The sequence below is a fragment of the Hippopotamus amphibius genome, chromosome 17, assembly GCF_030028045.1.
Source record: "Hippopotamus amphibius kiboko isolate mHipAmp2 chromosome 17, mHipAmp2.hap2, whole genome shotgun sequence".
Classification (NCBI taxonomy): domain Eukaryota; kingdom Metazoa; phylum Chordata; class Mammalia; order Artiodactyla; family Hippopotamidae; genus Hippopotamus; species Hippopotamus amphibius.
The window spans coordinates 30500610-30524300 of NC_080202.1; the positions used below are offsets into that span (position 1 = coordinate 30500610).

Sequence of the window (23691 nt, forward strand, 5' to 3'; positions counted from 1 at the left end):
AAAGTTCAAATCTGAACACATCTCTCCATTATTAAAATTTCAATAATTTTCAATTGCCCATGGAATGAAATATTAACTCCTAAGAATGACACACAGAGTTCTCCATGGGCAAGTTCCTGCTTACTTCTCAGAGTATCTGATCCCTGAATTCTCTTCATATCAATCATACAAACATTGTCATGCATAATCCCTAATCCCATGTCATTTGGATGTGGCAGACTCAGCCTTAAATATCCACAGAACTCATTCATCTCTTCCACTCGTTCATCCTGATGGTGAACTATTCATTTTTCCTAAATTATAAGTATGATCACCATGAGATAGCATTCCCTAAACTTTCAGGCTTAAGAGATTTTCCTTCACTATCACTCCCTACTTTATGTACTTATGTAACCATAATTTTCAGACTTAATTAGACTTGTTTATACCATGATCGCCAAGCTGTTGTATCATGTGCCTGCATCAGTATAATTTTTTAAATTTTCTAGTATATGAACACTTTTATTTCTGAAAAGTATTCATGTATAGCTCTCTATACGTATTTGCACTATATAAAATATGCACAAAATAGACACTACAAAGGATGAGATAAACATGTAAAGACAAATGTGAATATTTTTGCCTAAAATCTCAATGTCAAACCCTGTTCTGAAAATCATTGATTTATATGACTGTAAAGTCCTGGAGAACAGAGGCTTTGTTGTTAACCTCAATGCTCTGCACAATGTTCAGCTTTATTGTAAATATTGTTTGTAGAGTGACTGAATTAATGAATAATCTTTATTTATGTTGATCCTGATAAAGGACAAAGTATTTCAGTCAGGATACCTAAAATGGCCACTAGTTTATTACTTTGTAACAAAGTAATAAATTGTTCTAAAGTTAAAGCTTAGAGTATCTAGATAGGTGAATAATTAATAATAAAATAACAAGGATAGTATGTGATATTTATTGAGGAACTCATAGAATGCTCTCCTGGAGTAGATATGCATCATATCTTTTAATTAATCTTTTTTGATTAACAGTTTTTTTCCCACAATGAAATTTTTTATAGAAACTGAAGAAAAGGAATTTAAGTTTGAGTAAAAACATCCTAGGATGCAGATATTCTTATTTCTTAATTGAAGGGTAATCCAAATAATATATGTGCTGGGAATTCCCTGGTGGTCCAGTGGTTAGGGCTTTGTGCTCTCACTGCCAAGGGCCCAGGTTCTATCTCTGGTCAGGGAACTAAGATCCCACAAGAAGCTCTACATGGCCAAAAAATAAACAAACCAAGCAACCAAAAGCAAAAACAAAAAACAAAAAGCAAAACCCCAAATACTATATGTACAGATTTACAGATAATGACATTAATACTAGTATTACTAAAACACCATCACCAAATGTTTATTGATTACTTCCTCTAAATCAAGAACAGTTCTGAATCATTTCACAACAATTAATTACCATAATCCTCACTCAGCTCTATGGGTTAATTAATATTATCTCCTTTTTACAGATAAAAATCAAGACATAAAACATTTTAACAGATTGTTCAAGATTATAGACCTAGAAAGTGATGTAACTAAGATTTGAATCCAGATATTCTTGGTATGGCACCTATAATTTCAATGATTATTTCATACTGCCTTGAATATGTCTTATTCAAATACTTCTATATCCATTCCTCTGTCAATTGACATTTAAGGGAGGAATGGATAAAGAAGATGTGGCACATATATACAATGGAATATTACTCGTCCATGAAAAAGAACGAAATAATGCCATTTGCAGCAACATGGATGGACCTAGAGATCACCATACTGAGTAAAATAAGTCAGGCAGAGAAAGACAAATACCATATGATATTGCTTATATGTGAAATCTAAAAAAAAAAGTACAAATGAACTTATTTACTAAACAGAAATATAGTCACAGATGTAGAAAATAAACTTATGGTTACCAAGGGGGAAAGTGTGGGGGTGGGATAAATTGGGAGACTGAGATTGACAAATACACACTACTATATGTAAAATAGGTAACTAATAAGGACCTACTGTATAGCACAGTGAACTCTTCTCAATACTCTATAATGAACTATATGGGAAAAAAATCTAAAAATGAGTGAATATATGTATAACTGATATGCTTTGCTGTACAGTGGAAACTAACACAACATTGTAAATCAACTACACTCTAATAAAAATTTTTAAAAGTAGTTCTAGAATTAATTAATGGTATAGAAAAGCAAAATAAGGACTATTTGTTGTCAATAATAGAGATCTGAATTTTAAGTGACTGAGTATATATGCTGGGTTCCATAATATCATAGAGCCTCTTATAATCAAACCATACAATTAGTCTCTTGTGTTTTAAAGACTTAGATGAGAATATAAAGTGGGTAAAAATATGTATGCATATTTGAAACACCTTTCTTTTCTTACATTTGAGAGCTGATAGAATAGTTGAAATTATTGTTAAAGTCTCTATGTCATGATTTTATCAAGTGAGATATCTCTTTGCTATGATAATTATTATGAGAACGTGGAACTTAATTGGATTTTTTTGCTATTTTATTGGCAATCAGATAAAGTTTTCTATTACTGTGAATGGTAACACACTATGACATTACATTACAACTGAAAAGTAATTATCTTGATTGGACAATATCAAATATATCAAGTGAAAGGTCAATGGTATGTAAGCTTTATTACTGGAATTTGAAATGTCCCTTTTTATTGCACTATCTATATACAGCACCTTTTGCTGAGCTTTGAACTTTAGCTAGAAGATAAATTAATAATTTTCCATTTAAACTATAAGAAATATGATTGTATAGATGCTACTTACTTACCAAAATTGAAATATTGTTGAATTTTTCTATTAAATTGTTATTATATATTCCATGCCCTTAAAAATGCAGCAAACTTTACCCATGAGTAGTTTACTTATCTATTGACTCAAAATTTACAGACTTGAGTTCAAAATTCTCATATTGTCTTGACTTTTCAGGAGACTATGGATCCATTGGACAGATGCAAAGAAGCAGATGAGGCTGAAAGGAAAGTATAACCTCTCCTTTTATAAATAACAAAATATAGTTCTGCTGGTATGGTATTTTGTAATACACACCTCAGAACTGCTTTAATTAAGAAAGTTATTCAAGAAATTACAATCTCTTCCAACCTTCAGTGTATACAAAAACAGTATTCTAGACCTGCACTGTCTACTAAGTATCCTGGAGCACATATGTTTTATGAAGCCTGGAAATGTGGCTCATCAGAACTGAGATGTGCTCTGAGTATTAAACACATGTTGGATTTCAAAGATTTAATAAAGAAAACAAAGGTAAGATATTTTTCATATTTTTATATTGATTACATTTAGAAATGATAATAATTTGAATATATTAGATTGAATAGACTATTAACAATGTCACCTGATCTTTTTATTTTTTAATGTGGCTATTAGGAAATTTAAAATTACACATGTGTTTTTTATTCTATTCATATTCTATTCTTTATTCTATTCTTCTATTCTATTCTATTCTATTCTATTCTATTCTATTCTATTCTATTCATTTGAAAGCTCTGCTCTAGACCTTAGAGGAGCAGTACCTGGGGTCTCTGGATCTGTAAACCAAATTCTGAGCATTTTGACTACCTACAGCCTATGGGTCATAACCTGTTTCACAGTTTGTCAATGCAAGAGAAAGTCAGAGAAGGTATCATGAGAAACAGTGAGACAGAGAACTTGCTCCTCTTGGGAAGGGATGTCTAACAGAACAAGGAGAAAAGCAGCAGGGAAACTGCAGGCTCCTCTTGCTTCTCCATGAAAAGCCTCCTTGTCTATTACCATAGGAGAGAAGTGTATAAACAGGAAGATCATACTGGGTTAATACAACCTTACTCCTATTTTCAGATAGGTGCTTCCCAAATAGCAAATGTGAAATTTGGTTCATCTTCCTAGGACCTGGGAGTGGTGTCACACCCAAGGCACTGGTATGCATTACAATAGATCATTTAGTTTTGAATAACATGGAATTTCTTCTATTATTAAGTTCCCAGGGAAAAATGAAAACAAAAAAATAAAATTCCATTATTTTTCATAAATTTGAATTTGTAATGACTAAATTCAAAATTTTTCTATTCCAAGTTCTTGTTCTGCATGCTCTTAATCAGGTGGCCCTTATTTAGACAACTCAGACAGCTGATTAGATTTTAAATTTCTTCTGAAGCAAATACTACTTGACGAGTATTAAATTGGATTATTTTTCCCTTTCTTGCACTACGATTATGCTTCTCTGCAAACAATTGTGGGATTTGCATGTGTTCCATGGCAGATTATACTTCCCAGCTTCATTGACTTTGGATTTTGCCATAACACATGATGTGGTCAATGGAATATGAGGAAATATGATGCGTTCCATGACCAAGTGGAAGTTTAAGGGTGATTGTATGGTTAAGCCCTTTTCCATTCTAGATTGCTGGAATGAGAATGGCATGTTCCAGTTAGGAGCCAATCAGCTTGGCCTCAGAATGAAAATAAATAATCTTGTTGCATGGAGCAGAGGCAAGTAGTATTACAGCTTATGTAACAAGAGAGAGGAACATTTCTTGCTGTCAACCATTGATTATTTACGTTATTTGTTACCACAGTAATTTTGCCTGAAGCAACAGTTGTAAGCTGGTGTGTTGTTTGTGTTATAAAATTATGGATTTAATGATAATTAGGCAAAGTTATGATTCTAAAACCCAGGGCACAGTACAGTGCAAACACATATACTCTTACCAAACTAAGACCATTGTAGAGGCTTGGTGGCATGTGAAGAGGAGGAGCTAAAAAAGGTTGTGGGGAAACTTGGAAAATGTTGATATCTTTGTTTCATCCTCTCAGTTTCCCCATCACTTTGTGTCAATTGTTCAGAGCTCTTCCAAAGGAGCAGTGGAAATGTGAAATGAAGAGAAGAATCTGTAATATTACCCTACTGGTTCTCTTTCCTCCTGGAGACTGGAACAATATTGCTCCCTCTGAGGAAATATGTGGTAGGATAAGTATCACTCTATCAGTCAAAAAAGTTAATTTGACTACATTATGAAAATCAAAGTCAACATATACACAACTGTTAATTAGATGATTAGTGTTCATTGAAAAATAACATCATCCCTGTTATATTTGATTACCAAGTTTTTCATCATGTTTTCTATATTTTGTTATGAACAAATTTTGTGCCATGACATTAAAAGAAAACATTAAGTTATAAATAATGTTAGTGTTATATCTATCTAACACTTGATAATTACCAGATTACTTTCAAATACATGATTACATGATTATGTTTCACACTATATCTGAAAAGTTACAGGTGCCAATTATTATCATATCATTTTTAAGTGTGAAGAAAGGAGACTCAGGGAGACTTGAGAATTCAGCCAGGATTACATAACTAGAAAGTTTCTGAGTTATACCTGGAACCCATGGCTTCTGTGTTTTATTTGGTACTTTCCATACTATGTTCTTTATAACTAAGACTTTGCTGATGCCCCACAAAAATCTTCCCTGCTCCCCAACCACTTACAAACACATGTAAAATCAGAGTTAAGTGTATTCTGTTCTAGACTTCTCTTTATCATAACAATCATAGTACTTTATGGGGTTTCTCCCCTACTTTCACAAGTAGACCCTAAACCATCCCTTATTATTATTAGCTTTTATTTGCTCCAGCCCCACTTAAGTCCCATACTTACTACCTTTTAAGTGATACACTAGCAAATTAACATTTTAATAACCTGAGAGCATCTGTCTTCTAGAAAGGTAAGGATAGCTTAAATATCATTAATAATATACTATATTGACTGAATCAAACATCATTTTGTTAAAGTTAGTTTATTTATTTATTTATTTGTTTATTTATTTTTGGCTGTATTGGGTCTTCATTGCTGCATGGGGGCTTTCTCTAGTTTCAGCAAATGGGGGCTACTCTTTGTTGCAGTGTGTGGGCTTATCATTGCAGTGGCTTCTTTTGTTACAAAGCACTGGGCTCTTGTTGCAGAGCATGCAGGCTTCAGTAATTGTGGTGCGTGGGCTCAGTAGTTGTGGATCATGGGCTCTAGAGCACAGACTCAGTAGTTGTGGTGCACAGGCTTAGTTGCTCCACGGCATGTGGGATCTTCCTGGACCAGAAATTGAAACCATGTGCCCTGCATTGGCAGGTGGATTCTCAACCACTGTGCCACCAGGGAAATCCCATGAATCAAGCAATTATTAACTTATCTCAGGCAAATAGATCTCTCTCAAGAAAAATATGACTGGCTTTGCACACCCCATAGCCCCAACTTCCCACATACAGATGCTCCTTTAGCTATAGCAACCTATTTATCACCCTTGTTATGATGGCACTCCTACTACCCCCTTTCTAAGATAAACCCAGACAATGTGACTTGCTCATACAGCCTGTCAAGGAAAAATAAATGATACAGATATAGGCTCTAAAACAGTGATTCTTAATCTTTGCTACATATTAGAATCACCTGGGGGAAATTCTTAAAATAGCATTTCCATAGACATTCTATTTTAATTAGTCTGGAGTGGGGCCTGCACATCAGTATTTGAAAACAAAAACTTCTGAAATCTAATGCATAGCCAGGATTTAGAATCTGAGCTTCTTAAAATTATGTTGCATGTGTCCCTAAAAAGTCTTACATTTACAGATTTCAGGAAATTTACTGGATGGCAGCACACAGAACTCTGGCTGCAGTGCTCACTTTCATTCAAGAATTGCCTAGGACAGTAGACTAAGTAAAGAGGGATGCATTACCTTATGGACAATATGCCAGCTGGAGAGGGAAATCAAGTTCTTGTTAAATTCTATTGTTTCTTAAAAATTAGTAATGTAGCCATTTATCTATCACAAACTCTTCCTGTGTTAGTTACTTCTATACAGGTAGTTAGAATTCTACTCAGTTTCACAGCCTGGCTTGCCCAGATTAGGGTACAACACACCTTCAACTGTAACATGGACTGTTGGTTGGGAGATCAGGAGGCAATTGCTGGATGCTGCAATCACATCCAGCTTTCCTTGACTCAGAGAGTCCTTTAAGCCAAAGAGCTCAAGAGACTCCAAATGAGAGTGTTTATGATATTTAGGAAAGATGTGGTTATATCCCAATTAACCATAGCCACACAAACAGAACAAGAATAAAAATAGACAAGAAGAATCATTTCCTTTGACAGCAAAACTTTTCCTCTGTAACCTCATCAGGCTGTAGCTTACTTTATATTTCTTTCAAGCAAGTGAATTTTCTAAACTGGCAAAAAGAAGAAAATGCCAATTTTCTTTGCATGGATTTTAATAATTTAAACAGATAATTATAAAAATATCTGACCCATCTTAGTTTCACATATACCATCTTTTGCAAATATATCATCAGACAATGAATGTGAGGAATTTGTTAACTTCAGTAATTAAAGACAAGGAAAACAATATTCAGAGCCAATGGTCTCATTTGGAAGACACATGTGCTAATGAAACCAAGCAGAACACTGTGAGGCCCTCCATGGTATGATCTTTTCCATGTTCCCTCTTTCTTGTTAATAGGAATTAGGCTTCAGTCAGCCTCCTTGACCTTCCCTGAGTTCCAAAGGACAGATTAAAACAGTTGCTAATCAAGGGAGGAAAGGAATGCAGAAACAAGAGAGGAACAGTCAAGAAACAATAGCACAGGTTGAGGCAGGGTCCTGGTTCCTCCTCAGGAAATATACATAACAATATCTTTGAGCTCTTCTGCAGGAACTAAACCCAGCACCCAGGTAGAGAATGGTAACTTTGGGCTGAGCAGGAGATTGCTGGAACACCACTCTGTTACCTCACCACCAACCAATCAGCAGAAAGTCTGTACACAGTGGAAGATAATAAACACTTTGATTTCCTCCTTGAATTATGCCCCCTTTAAAAACTTTCATGGTAGAGCAGAATCTTCTTGGACATAAGTCTGCCTTCTCCCCAAGTTGCTAGCCTCCTGAATAAAGCAGCTCTTCCTTTCCAACCTACACTTGTCTCTCAAATATTAACTTTTGAGCAACAAACAGACAAATCTGAGTTCTGTAACAGTAAGAATTGGAAAAATTTAATTTACAAAGAAAGTCAAATGTAATAAGATTCAAAATGTCCAACTATGAACAATATCAAATAAGAAAGATTTGTTTCAGTAAAAAATAAAATGGTTGAGGATAAATAACACATTGATTGCAAAAAAAATTAAAACATTAAAGAAGTAAATCAATAAATATTTCTCATGTTCAAATGAAAAGGAAGAGACTAGAAGACAGAGCCAGATGATGCAGAATTAGAGAAGAAAGCAGACTAAAAATGACACAATAAAGAACAAATAATCAATGAACACAAACTTTGCTATACCTGTGGAGACAAAAGATATTCTAAGATATCCTAATGATTTACATTTTTCTTTGTCATCCTTACAGAACATAGAGCCTGTGCAGACTTGAGCGCTAATATAGTTCTGTCAGGTATTATTCTTCTCTTTTCTGTTCTAATATATTTTTCTCAGACATTTATAATTTTGCCTGAGAAGGGTAGGAAGAAAAAAGTTTCAAGGAATAACAGGTACTGATACCAAGCAAAGCCCTGTGGGGCTCCTCGGCATAAAAATCTTTCTGTATCCCCCATTTCTGTGATTACAAGATTACATTCAGCCTCCATGACCTTCTCAGAGTTCCAAATGGCAGATTCAAGCAGTTGCTAATTAGGGAAGGGAGGGTATGTGAGACAAGGGAGAGACAAACAGTCAAGGGAAAGAATAGTGCAGCCTTGGGGCAAGGTCCTGGTTCCCCAGCAATACACACAACACCTTTGAGCTGTTCCCAGATACTGAACCCCCCTCCAAGTGGGAGAAGTTAATGATTAATAATGGTATGCTGTCCACTAGAACATAGACCCCAAACTGGTTGTAACCTGAAGGTTCATGATGCTGACTCCTACTTACCTCACCACGAACCCAGCAGAATAATGTCCAAAAGCAGATCACACCCTCTCTGAACCATTACTATAAAACTTCTCACTATCCTCTCCAAGTTGGGACACATGGTTTTGAGGGCATTAGCCTGTTGTTTCCCACTTTGCCTGGCAAAGCAAAAAAGCTCTTCTTTTCTACTTTACCCAAAACTGTCTCTGAGATTTAATTCAATGTCAGGGTATAGAGGCTGAATTTGGTTTCAGGGCTATGAATTAAAAGAGATTAAGTAAACATAGACATATGCAAGTAAACATTTTTACTTTAAAGCAGAAACAAAAATTCTAACTCTTACATACAGAAACAAACAAAACATTTTAAAGAAAAGAGAAAAAAAAAGTTGTCATCATTTCTCCATCTTTATAACTCTGAAAGTTAGACTATAAAGGCACAATTTCTGGAGTATTGAGAGGGAAACCTATGAATAGAAAAAATCTTTATGCAAGTTTTATTTTGTAAATGTAATGGTGTTGGTAGAATATTTTTGGAATATTTAAATATCTTCCTCATAAAAAGGTGGAATACACAGATATAGAGACAATATCTTAAAAAAATAAATAAATACATGACAAGTTTTGTTATCAAATGAAATTTGGCTTCCCTCACTCATGCTCAGTAAAGCCAATCTACTGACATCAGGTTGTGGTGAAGGGAAGTGCAACATATATTGCAAAGTGCCAAGCAAGGAGACCAGGGCAGCATTGATGTTCAAAAAGACTGAACTCCCTGATGGGTTTCAGGGAGGCATTTTTAAAGGCAAGGTGAGTTAGGAGATTTGCTAGGTATGTGATCAGCTCCTCCACAATTCTCTGACTGGTTGATGGTGAGGTAATAGGATAATGTCATAATGATTGACCTTATCAATCTTCAGGCTCTAGTAAGTCTGGGTACTATGTGCTCATGGTCATCAAGTAGTTAGCTTTTTCCTTTTCATGGGGGTTCTAGCATCTGTAAAATGACTCAGGAATGCACATCAGATACTCTTATCTAGGTACTTCAGAGAGGCACTATAGGAGAGAATCTGGGGAGAGGGGTCTGTCCTGGGAAGGTCCCATTAGGGCCCTGCTCTGTTACAGTTTCCCCCCGCAACCCCAAAGTGTGAGTGAGAACAAAGCAATGACAGCCACAAGCCCTTTATAGTCTCAAGGAATCAATGGGGCATCTGAGGAATCTCAGAATGTGAGAACCCTCAAATAGCCAACAGACTTCATGGGAAGCACATTGGGACAATTTGAGAAGAGCATTTAACACTGGTTGTAACTTACATACTTTAACATATGGGTTTATGCAAGTGGTCCAGAGTGAAATATATAAGGCCTGGAGTAGTCTGCACATTATGAGCTCTCAAAACTAACCAGAAGGATCTCTCTGCCACTGGAGAGAGACTAATGGGGGTTGTATAAATTAAGGAGAATAGAAAAAATAATAGAAAGAATTTAAAAAATGCAGAAAATACAGAATACACAGAAAAGAGAAAGGTCGCAGTAACAGGAGGTCACAGAAACCGTAAGGTAATATTTCTAAACTCATCACAGAAACAATAGAAGAAGGACTACTAGAACAGAAGGGCTAGAAAACCCCTGTTTAACTCTCAAAGACTTAGAAAGCTAATTTAATGTATGAATAAGCAACATTGTTATTGTACCAAAAGAAGGGATAAGGGGTGGATATTTTGTCCCTACAGACAATGAGATCTTTCAGTAAATATATGCATATAGAACATATATAAAGTTCTAACCTAATATTTCAAAACAAGCTAAAAATAATCCAAAACATGAAATAATAATGTAAATCAGAATTAGGGAAACTCATAGATAAAGTGATAGAACACAAGAAAGACAAGACATAAAAGAAAAATTCATTTCAGAAATAAACACTAAATGAAAAGAAAAACAAGAGTGACTGCCTTAGGATAAAAAGAAAGACAATTGAAACACCAAGAAAACTGAACTCTGCATACCAGAGCAACAACCAGCTCTACCTGCCAGTCCCTCCCATCAGGAAGCTTGCACAAGCCTCTTAGATAGCCTCCTCCACCAGAGGGCAGTCAGAAGAAGCAACAAGTACTACAATCCTTCAGCCTGTGGAATGATAACCACAATCACAGAAAGATAGACAAAGTGAAAAAGCAGAGAACTATGTACCAGGTGAAGGAACAAGATAAAACCCCAGAAAAACAACTAAATGAAGTGGAGATAGGCAATCTATTGGAAAAAGAATTCAGAATAATGATAGTGAAGATGATCCAGGACCTTGGAAAAAGAATGGAGGCAAGGATCAAGAAAATGAAAGAAATGTTTAAATAAGACCTACAAGAATTAAAGAACAAACAAACAGAGTTGAGCAATACAATAACTGAAATGAAAAATACACTAGAAGGAATCAAAAACAGAATAACTGAGACATAAGAATAGATAAGTGCCCTTGAAGACAGAATGGTGGAAATCACTGCTGCAGAACAGAATAAAGAAAAAAGAATGCAGAGAAATGAAGACAGTTGAAGAGACCTCTGGGACAACATTAAATGCACCAACAGTCACATTACAGGAATCCCAGAAGGAGGAGAGATAGAAAGGACTCAAGAAAATATTGGAAGAGATTATAGTTGAAAACTTCCCTAACATGGGAATGGCAATAGCCACACAAGACCAGGAAGTGCAGTGTTCCAGGCAGGAAAAACCCAAGGAAAAACACACTGAGATATATAGTAATCAAATTGATAAAAATTAAAGGCAAAGAAAAATTATTAAAAGCAACAAGGGAAAAATGACAAATAACATACAAGAGAACTCCCATAAGGTTAACAGCTGACTTATCAGCAGAAACTCTGCAAGCCAGAAGGGAGTGATATGATATACTGATGATGATATAGTGATGAAAGGGAGAAACCTTACAACCAAGATTACTCTAACCAGCAAGGATCTCATTCAGATTCAACAGAGAAATCAAAATCATTACAGACAAGCAAAAGTTAAGAAAATTCAGCACCACCAAAACAGCTTTACAACAAATGCTAAAGGAGGGGGGTAAAAGATGGTGGTGAAGTAAAGGGATGTGGAGTGCATCCCTCTCCACAGATGCATTGGGAATGCACAGAAGGACACAGTAATTCCCACAGAGAACCAGCTGAACACCAGCAGATCGCCTCGGACACCAGAAAGGACCGTGGGGAGCCCGACATAGCCGGTAGGGAGGCATCTATGAAGGCTCAAAGAGGGTGAAGCTGCAGAGCTGTGGCAGACAGGAGGGAGTGAGAAACATACGGAGGGTCCGCAGGGCAGCTCAGCATTCCCGGACCGAGACATCGATCCGCGGCTGAACGGAGGGTCCGGGAGCGGGAGCGTGGGAACCGGAGAGCTGGTTCAGGGTGAGAAACATTGTTGCCGGTAGGGTGACGGACCAAGAGGACAGGAGGGAGGAGGTCTGCGGAGAGGAGTGCCTGTCCCTGAGAGCTGCCCGGCTATGATGGCGGCTGGAGGCTGCAGGCTCACGGGTGGGGGGGAAGGAGCCGCGTGCATAGCCTCTCTCTCTCTCTCTTTCGGCACCTCTGCAACAGGCAGTGGAGAGATGCCCGTGGGCCACCTAAGGCGCTCAGGGATAACAAGCACCCTCAGGCATTCAGATGGGGCTAGATTAAAACCCCTTGCAATGCCAGCAGCAGGGAGGCTGCCGAGAGAAAAGGAAAAAACAACAGCAACAAAAAAAAAACCCCGAGAGAGGCCCAACTCTAAGACTTTCTGTTTACACCTGAGCCACCAACGTCCCTCTGCAACAGGCACCTCCAAGCCCGGCTGAAACAACAGTGTGCCACTGCTCTCTCACTCCCAGGAGAAGGAGCCACTATTGTACCCTCTCCCTCCCCACACACCGACGCTTACAGACGAACAATAAAGGAACCTCTGCTGGTCACAGAATAATGCAAAAAAACCCAAGGCAAGGAGAAGGACACTTACAGCTGAGATGCTAAGGAAACAGAAATAGTAGTATCAATACCTATTGAACTTGTCCATTCTGAGATCAGTTCTGGATTTTTTTTTTCTTTTTCTCTCTCTCTCTCTTTTTTTTTTTTTTTCTTCATTAAATACGATCTTAGCCCTAAGGGATTTACAAGTTTTGTAACATATATATATATATTTTTACTTTGGATGATTTTTCTTTTGCATTTCATATATTATCCAGTTTCACATTCTCACAGGATCAGCGATTACAACAGCCACCTCATCTCCCAAGTCTCAAAACAGCAAGGCAGCCACAGCTGCGGCCAAAGGCAATGCACTGATGTGCTCATGAAACAAAAAAATTGCACAATTTTTCCTTCATTTTTCTTAAACTAACGGCTGACGCTAAGGCTCACTGCTGGAGAACGGAAACCCTTTTCTTCTTCATGCCTCAAACTCAAACGTTACACTTATCTGACAAGGGGGATAAGGTCTCTTCAATAATTAATTGCACACACACACGAAAAATCCTTTATGTTGCATAAATATTTTGTTACACAGGGTACAAAAATACTTTCACTTTTTGGTTGGTTTTGAAGTTTGGAAAGAGTGAAGAGCCATGGCAGGGGTGGGAGGCACTGTGGAGAGGTACGCAAAACAGGCAGAGAAAGGATTCTCTTAATGGCTGTTGGCCCATCTGAGGAGGAGGCAGCAGAGGACCCTGATTTGAAATGACCAAGAAAACGCTCTATCTTGGCTAGGTGGTCCCTCCTGTTCAGCCTGGAAGTGTGTGGGGTGGTGGGGGTCTCCAGCCACAGGGAGGAACTGGCTGCAGGGCTTGATCCTCACTGAAGCAGGGTGGGTGCAGGGGAGGGGTGTGGGGAGAGGGACCGGGAATGATGAACCATTAGTGGCCAGGACTTGTTGCTATGGTGACACAATGTGAGAACAAACTGTACACACACATATACACAAGTTGAAGTGTCTTAATCCATGCCAGAAAACATGCAAAATTAAACACATTGTTTCTTTAAGGTGGGGCTATGGGAGCAACTTTGGACTGGAGGTCAGGCCTCGCTCAGTCCCAGGGAGGCCTCCGAGCTGGGTCTAGATGTCCCATAGAGAAGGCCCCTTGAATCCTGCCACGAGGACTTGGAGGGGCTTTGGGGCAGGACAGGGCTGAGGAAGAGGAGAGTAAGGAAACAGGAAACACTCCACTGAGTCAGCCTTAAAATTCACAGTCTTTGGAGGGAAGCAGCAGCTCTGCACAGCCACCTGGGGGCAGTGGAAGCTCAGGGCAGCTTCCTCCCCAGTGGGGTGAGGGCTTCGAGCTGTGGTGACAAGACTGAAGAACTAACAGAACTGACGATATTTCCATCCTTGCTGGGTGGTATCAGAGGAAGGGTACCAGCGCACCTGAGAGTGCAGGGCGGTGGCGGTGGCAGCAGCGGTGGCAGCTGGGTACATGAATGCAGCATGTGAGATGGCTGGGGTCAACTCTGTGGTGTACAGAGGGTAGGGGGCCCAGGCCTCTGGGGATGCGGAGATCAGAGCGGCCCCCATCAGGTCATAGGGGTCCCGTGAGATGAAGTGTGCTCCTAGGGCAGGGTGAGCATTGGTGGGATTTGGTGTAGCCATTAGCTTGTTCTTGGCCATCTTGGTATTGGCTTTGGCAAACTCTAGCCTCAGGGACTGCGGGTTCTCAGGATCAAAGCGAATACCATTCAATGCATTCTTAGTCGCTTCTGCTCCTGCCCGGCTGTCAAAGATCACAAAACCAACAGGCTGTCTCGATGTGAGCTTGATCAGGGACCCCTCGTACCCCTTGAACGGCCTAAAGAGCGGGTAAAGTTCTCTGGGTTTAATATCCACAGTAAGCCCACTGACGAGCAATGTCTGGACCAGAGCCAGCTTTGGGGTCCTGGCTTGGCTGCCATGGCAAAACTTGAGAGAGGAGAACCGGGAATTGACTGTCTTTAGGCATCTCCTTCCCAACTCTGTCAGCTGATATCTCTGCCAAAGCCCAGGCTCTGGGGCTGTGAGGAAAGCCCGTCCGCCCCCATGACTCCAACTCCAGGGAGCCAAGGTGCCGCGTGGCCGGCCCAGGCCTCCAAGGTCACCGGGAGGGGTCAGGGCGGAAAGTGCAAGGCAGTGAGGGTGCCGCCCGCCTGCCGTGCTAATCCTGCTCAGTTCCTCCCAGCCGAGGTGGGAGTCCGGGCCACACGGGAGGAGCACCTCTCAAAAGGGCAGTGAGCCAGGCAGAGAGTGGAGAGCAAAGGGTGCATGCGGGCAGCAGGCATGGGCCAGCTGCGGTGCAGCTCGCCCACCATGGGACACACGGATGGCGGCCGGCACGCTGCCCGCCCCGAGCCTGGGAGGGCAGGGAGACAATGCCCGCCCGGCGGGGCAGCCCAGGCCGCATGCTCCCACCTGCTGGACATGGGCTGCTCCTCCCCGGCCCAAGGGCCATGGCGGGAAGGCACCAGGAGCCACTGCTAGACCGCATGGGGGGCCCCGTGTGCCCCATTCCCCGCCTCCCTCCACGCGCACTGCACCCGACAAGTTCCGGGGGCGCAGACCCACCTCCTCCTCCAGGGTGCTGCTGGAGTCCGAGCCTGTGCCCGTACCCATGCCGGTGCCGTGCACACTGTCTGGCTTCAGGTTGCTCATGGTGCGGGGAGTGGGGTGGGGTGGGGTGGGGTTGGCTCAGGGAAGGGAACACGGAGGGCTAGCATGGCATGTGGCCCCAGGGAGGAGGGGGGAAGGGGGTGAGGTGAGCGGTGTGCTCTGGGGGTGCAGGATGGGGTGGCGGTGGGGGGTGCATGGGGTGGTGAGAGGGGCAGCCGCCGCATTGGGCTGGGGTCACATCAAGTTTGGCGGGTGCGGGAGGTGGGGAGGGGTGTGGCAGGGGAGGCACTGGCACCCGGAGCTGATATAACATAATTTTTTAATGATATTTTTAATTTTTTTAATTTTTTTTTGCCTTTTTATACACTTCTATATCTAGCTAAGTTTTTGGTAGTATGGACAATATATCTCTCCTACTTTCCTTTCATCCCTATCTTTTATACATTTCTATTCCTTTCTTTTTATTTGCATATTTCCAACCACATTATGCTCTTCTGTTCCCCTTTCTTCCAGCCTTTTTAAGTTTATTTTATCTTAACATACTTATAAGCAACACTATTGGTCTGCTCAGACTCCTTGCTCTATTCTCCAGATGACACACTGCCTTGGTATTTAATATTAGGCTTTTGTCTTTATCTTAGTTCTTAGTACAGTTGTCTAATTACATTCTGAGAATCTCCATTCTCTCTGGTGGTACTCTGGCTCTTTTCTATATTTGATCCTAGCTTACAAAATCTCCCTGGATCAATGTTTGTATGTGTAAGGTGTTATTTGTTTGTTTGTTTGCTTTTGCTTTTGTCTCTGATTTGTTCTGTTTCAGTTCTCAATTTCTGCTGGGTTTCTCTTTGAATATCTGATAGCACACTGGGGTTCTGTCAGGTCTTTCTAGAGCGTTATGTCCTAATGGATTCAATAATTGTGTGTCTTATACATGTATGTGTTTCCTAGACTTAATATTTGTTTAATCCAGTACTTTGACATTAGTCTGAGGCTTGGACAGTCTTCTATAAACACCTCTATCGCCAGGACAAGCAACCCCAAAAGTTTGGACAACCATGAGGAAACAAAGAAACACCATGCAGGCAAAGGAGCAGGAAAAAAACCCACAAGACCACATAAATGAGGAGGAAATAGGAAAAATGCCTGAAAAAGAATTCAGAGTAATGATAGTAAAAATGATACAAAATCTCGATAACAAAATAGAGAAAGTACAAGAAACAGTTCATAAGAACTCAAACAAACAAACAGCAATGGATAACAAAATAACTGAAATTAAAAATACTCTAGATGCTATAACCAGCAGAATGACTGAGGCAGAAGAATGAATAAGTGAGTTGCAAGATAGAATGGGGGAAATAGCTGCCACAGAGCAGGAAAAAGAAGAAAGAATAAAAAGATTAGACGACAGTCTCAGAGACCTCAGTGATAATACTAAGCATACCAACATTCGAATTATAGGCATCCCAGAAGAAGAAGACAACAAGAAAGGGTCTGAGAAAATATTTGAAGAGGTTATAGTGGAAAACTTCCCCAACATGGGAAAGGAAATAATTAACCAAGTCAATGAAGCACAGAGAGTCCCATACAGAATAAACCCAAGGAGAAATACACCAAGACACATATTAATCAAACTAATGACAATTAAACACAAAGAAAAAATATTAAAAGCAGCAAGAGAAAAGCAACAAACAACATATAAGGGAAAACCCATCAGGATAACAGCTGACCTTTCTACAGAAACTCTGCAGGCCAGAAGGGAATGGCAGGATATATGGAAAGTCCTGAAAGAGAGAAATCTACAGCCAAGAATACTCTAGCCAGCAAGAATCTCATTCAGATTCGATGGAGAAATCAAAAGCTTTCCAGACAGGTAGAAGTTAAGAGAAATCAGCACCAGCAAACCAGCCTCACTACAATTGCTAAAAGAACTTCTCTAAGTAGGAAACACAAGAAAAGGAAAACACCTACAAATACAAACCCAAAACAATTATGAAAATGGTAATAGAAACACACATGTCAATAATCACCTTAAATGTAAGTGGATTAAATGCTCCAACCAAAAGACACAGACTGGCTGAATGGATATAAAAATAAGACCCTTCTATATGCTGCCTACAAGAAACCCACTTCAGACCAAGGGATACATATAGACTGAAAGTAAAAGGATGGAGAAAGATATTCCATGCAACTGGAAGTCAAAAGAAAGCTGGAGGAGCAATACTCATATCAGACAAATTAGACTTGAAAGTAAAGACTATGACAAGAGACAAGGAAGGGCACTACATAATGATCAAGGGATCCATTCAAGAAGAACATATCACAATGGTAAATATCTATGCCCCCAATATAGGAGCACCTCAATACATAAGGCAAATGCTAACAGCTATAAAAGGGGACATCGACAGGAACACAATAATAGTGGGAGACTTGAACACCCCACTTACATCAATGGACAGATCATCCAAACAGAAAATAAATAAAGACACACAAGCTTTAAATGACACATTAGACCATCTCGACTTAATTGATATTTATAGGACATTCCACCCAAAAGTGACAGAATACACTTTCTTCTCAAGTGCACATGGAACATTTTCCATAATAGATCACATCTTGGGTCACAAATCAAACCTCTGCAAATTCAAGAAAATTGAAATCATATCAAGCATCTTCTCAGACCACAACACCATGAGACTAGATATCAATTACAGGAAAAAAAACTGCAAAAAAGACACACACATGGAGGCTAAACAATTCACTCTTATACAACCAAGGAATCACTAAAGAAATCAAAGAGGAAATCAAAAAATATCTAGAAACAAATCACAATGAAAACACAACAACCCAAAACCTATGGAATGCAGCAAAAGCAGTTCTAAGAGGGAAGTTGATAGCAACACAGTCCTACCTTAAGAAACAAGAAAATGATCGAATAAACAACCTAACCTTACACCTAAAACAACCAGAGAAAGAAGAACAAAGAAACCCCAAAGTGAGCAGAAGGAAAGAAATCATAAAGATCAGAGCAGAAATAAATGAAAAAGAAAGGAAGGGAACCATAGCAAAAATAAATAAAACTAAAAGCTGGTTCTTTGAGAAGATTAACAAAATTGATAAACCATTAGCCAGACTCATCAAGAAAAAAGGGAGAAGATGCAAATCAACAGAATTAGAAATGAAAAAGGAGAAGTCACAACGGACACCTCAGAAATACAAAAGATCATGAGAGACTACTACAAGCAACTATATGCCAATCAATTGGATAACCTGGAAGAAATGGATACATTCTTAGAAAAATATAATCTTCCAAGACTGAACCAGGAAGAAATAGAAACCATGAACAGACCAATCATAAGTACGGAAATTGAGGCAGTGATTAAAAATCTCCCAACACTCAAAAGCCCAGGACCAGATGGGTTCACGGGCAAATTCTATCAAACATTTTGAGAAGAGCTAACACCTACCTTTCTCAAACTCTTCCAAAATATTGCAGAAGGCGGAGCACTCCCAAACTCATTCTACGAGGCTACCATCACCCTGATACCAAAACCAGGCAAAGATGTCATAAAAAAAGAAAACTACAGACCAATATCACTGATGAATATAGATGCAAAAATCCTCAACAAAATACTAGCTAACAGACTCCAACAGCACATAAAAAAAATCATGCACCATAATCAAGTGGGGTTTATCCCTGAGATGCAAGGATTCTTCAATATACGCAAATCAATCAATGTGATACATCATATCAACAACTTGAAGGATAAAAACCATATGATCATTTCAATAGATGCAGAAAAAGCTTTTGACAAAGTTCAACATCCATTTATGATAAAAGCTCTCCAGAACATGGGCATAGAAGGAAATTACCTCAACATCATAAAAGCCATATATGAAAAACCAAAAGCCAACATCATTCTCAATGGGGAAATACTGGCAGAATTCCTTCTAAGAACAGGAACAAGACAAGGGTGTCCACTCTCACCACTATTATTCAACATAGTTTTGGAAGTTTTAGCCACAGCAATCAGAGAAGAAGAAGAAATAAAAGGAATCCAAATAGGAAGAAAAGAAGAAAAATTGTCACTCTTTGCAGATGACATGATATTATATATAGAAAACCCTAAAGACTCTACCAGAAAACTGCTAGCACTAATTGATGAGTTTAGTAAAGTAGCAGGATACAAAATTAATGCACAGAAATCTCTTGCATTCCTATACACTAACAACAGAAGAGCAGAAAGAGAAATTAAGGAATCTCTCCCATTCACCATTGCAACCAAAAGAATAAAATACCTAGGAATAAACCTTCCTAAGGAGGCAAAAGATCTGTATGCAGAAAACTTTAAGACATTGATGAAAGAAATCAAAGACGACACGAACAGATGGAGGGACATACCATGTTCCTGGATTGGAAGAATCAACATCGTGAAAATGACTGTACTACCCAAAGCAATTCACAGATTCAATGCAATCCCAATCAAATTACCAATGGTATTTTTCACAGAACTAGAGCAAGAAATCTTATGATTTGTATGGAAACGCAAAACACCCTGAATAGCCAAAGCAATCTTGAGAAGGAAAAATGGAGTTGGTGGAATCAGGCTTCCTGACTTCAAACTATACTACAAGGCCATAGTGATCAAGACAGTATGGTACTGGCACAAAAATAGAAAGGAAGATCAATGGAATAGAATAGTGAACTCAGAAGTAAGCCCAAACACATATGGGCACCTTATCTTTGACAAAGGAGGCATGAATATACAATGGAAAAAAGACAGCCTCTTCAATAAGTGGTGCTGGGAAAATTGGACAGCAGCATGTAAAGGAATGAAGTTAGAACACTTCCTAACACCATACACAGAAAAAAACCCAAATGGATTAAAGACTTAAATGTAAGGCCAGACAGTATAAAACTCCTAGAGGAAAACATAGGCAGAACACTCTATGACATCCATCAAAGCAAGATCCTTTTGGACCCACCTCCTAGAATCATGGAAATAAAATCAAGAATAAACAAATGGGACCTCATGAAACGTGAAAGCTTTTGCACAGTGAAAGAAACCATAAACAAGACTAAAAGGCAACCCTCAGAATGGGAAAAAATAATTGCCTATGGAACAACGGACAAAGGATTAACCTCCAAAATATACAAGCAGCTCATGAAGCTTAATACCAAAAAAGCAAATAACCCAAACCACAAATGGGCAGAAGACCTAAATAGACATTTCTCCAAAGAAGACATACAGATGGCCAACAAACACATGAAAAGATGTTCAACATCATTAATCATCAGAGAAATGCAAGTCAAAGCCACAATGAGGTATCACCTCACACCGATCAGAATGGCCATCATCACAAAATCTGGAAAGAACAAATGTTGGAGAGGGTGTGGAGAAAAGGGAACTCTCCTGCACTGTTGGTGGGACTGTAAGTTGGTACAGCCACTATGAAAACAATTTGGAGGTTCCTTAAAAAACTACAAATAGAACTAGCATATGATCCAGTAATCCCACTATTGGGCATATACCCAGAGAAAACCATAATCCCAAAAGAAACATGTACCATAATGTTTATTGCAGCACTATTTACAATAGCCAGGACATGGAAGCAACCTAAATGCCCATCAAGAAATGAATGGATAAAGAAGATATGGCATATATACACAATGGAATATTACTCAGCTATCAAAAGGGCTGAGATGGAGCTATATGTAATGAGGTGGATAGACCTAGAGTCTGTCATACAGAGTGAAGTAAGTCAGAAAGAGAAAGACAAATATTCTATGCTAACTCACATATATGGAATCTAAAAATGGTAAAGATGAACTCAGTGACAAGAACAAGAACAAGGACGCAGATGCAGAGAATGGACTGGAGAACTCGAAGTTTGGGGGGTGGCGGGGGATGAAGGGGAAGCTGAGACAAAGTGAGAGAGTAGCACAGACATATATATACTACCAACTGTAAAATAGATAGCCAGTGGGAAGTTGTTGTATAACAAAGGGAGTCCAACTGGAGGATGGAAGGTGCCTTAGAGGACTGGGGCGGGGAGGGTGGGGGAACTCCGGGGTGGGGAGTCGGGGAAGGGAGTGATTGTGGGGATATGTGTATTGAAACAGATGATTGAACTTGGTGTACCCCCAAATAAATAATAATAAAAAAATATGCTAAAGGAACTTCACTAAGCAGGAAGCACAAGAGAAGGAAAATACCTACAACAACAACAACAACAAAATCAAAACAACTAGGAAAATGGTAATAGGAATATATATATATCAATAATTACCTTAAATATAAATGGATTAAATGGCCCAACCAAAATACACAGACTGGCTGAATGGATAAAGAAACAAGACCTGTGTATATGCTGTGTATAAGAGACACACTTCAGGCCTTGGGACACATACAAACTGAAAGTGAGGGTATACAAAAAGTTATTCCATGAAAATGGAAGTCAAAAAAAGCTCAGGTAGCAATATTCATATTACATAAAATAGACTTTAAAATAAAGATGGTTATAAGAGACAAGGAAGGAAACTACATAATGATCAAGAGATAAATCCAAAAAAAGATATAAAATTGTAAATATCTATGCACCCAACATAGGAGCACCTTGATACATAAGGCAAATGCTAGCAATCATAAAAGGGGAAGTCAACAGTAACACAATAATAGTAGGGGACTTTCACACCCCACTTACACCAATGGTCAGATCACCCAAACAGAAAATAAATAAGGAAAAACAAGCTTTAAGTGACAAATTACACAAGATAGAATGAATCAATATTTATGGGACATTCCATCCAAAAAACCTAGAAACAAATGACAATGAGAACACAAGAACCCAAAACCTGTGGGATGTAGAAAAGCAGTTCTAAGAGGGAAGATTATAGCAGTACAATCTTACCTCAAGAAACAAGAAAAAACTCAAATAAACCTAAAGTTATAGCTACAGCAGTTAGAAAAAAGAAGAATAAAACAAAACAAAGAAAACACACACACACACACACACACACACACACACAAACCAAAGTTAGCAGAAGGAAAGAAATTATATATATCATATCAGAAATAAATTGGAAAGAAATGAAGGAAACAATAGCAAAAACCAATAAAACTAAAAGCTGGTTCTATGAGAAAATAAAAAAAAAATTGATAAAGCATTAGCCAGACTCATCAGGAAAAAATGGGAGAAGACACAAATCAACAGAATTAGAAATGAAAAAAGAAGTAACAACAGACACCTCAGAAATACAAAAGATCATGAGAGATTACTGCAAGCAACTACATGCTAATAAAATGGAAACCTGAAAGAAATGGAGAAATTCTTAGAAAGGTATAATCTTCCAAGATTGAATCAAGAAGAAATAGAAAATATGAGCAGACAAAACATATGCACTGAAATTTAAACTGCAATTAAAAATCTTCCAACAAACAAAAGTCCTGGGCCTGATGGCTTCACAGGCAAATTCTGTCAAACACTTATCCTTCTCAAACTCTTAGAAAATACAGCAGAGAGGGGAATACTCCCAAACTCATTCTACAAGGCCACACTCACCCTGATACCAAAGTCAGACAAAGATGTTACAAAGAAGAAAATTACAGGCCAATACATATAGATGCAAAAATTACAGGCCAATGAACATAGATGCAAAAATCCTCAACAAAATACTAGCAAAGAGAATCCAATAGCACATTAAAAGAATCATACACCACAATCCTTTTCGGGTTTTATCCTTTTGGGTTTTATCCCAGAAATGCAAGGAGTCCTCAATATGTGCAAATCAATCAATGTGATACACCATATTAACAAATTGAAAGATAAAAATCATATCATAACCTCATAGATGCAGAAAAATATTTTCACAAAATTCAACACCCATTTATGATTAAAAAACAAAACAACAAAAAAACAACAAAAAAAGACCTCTCCAGAAAGTGGACATAGAGGGAACCTACTTCAACAGCAACGACAAGAAGCCATATATCATAAACCCAAAGCCAACATCACTCTCAATGGTGAAAAACTAACTGAAAGCATTTCCTCTAAGATCAGATACAAGACAAGGGTGTGCACTGTCACCACTATTATTCAACACAGTTTTGGAAGTT

At 38.8% G+C, this 23691-nt stretch overlaps 1 protein-coding gene across 1 annotated transcript; it reads right to left on the reverse strand.

The window, feature by feature from the left end:
* Positions 1-14095: 14095 nt before the first annotated feature.
* LOC130840839 (RNA-binding protein with multiple splicing 2-like) lies at positions 14096-15634 on the reverse strand. The gene is made up of 2 exons (XM_057716799.1): positions 15533-15634; positions 14096-14860 (listed from the first exon to the last, which is right to left on the reverse strand). Exons 1-2 carry the CDS (start codon positions 15617-15619, stop codon positions 14303-14305), a joined length of 645 nt encoding a protein of 214 aa, XP_057572782.1. The 5' UTR covers positions 15620-15634; the 3' UTR covers positions 14096-14302.
* Positions 15635-23691: the final 8057 nt, after the last annotated feature.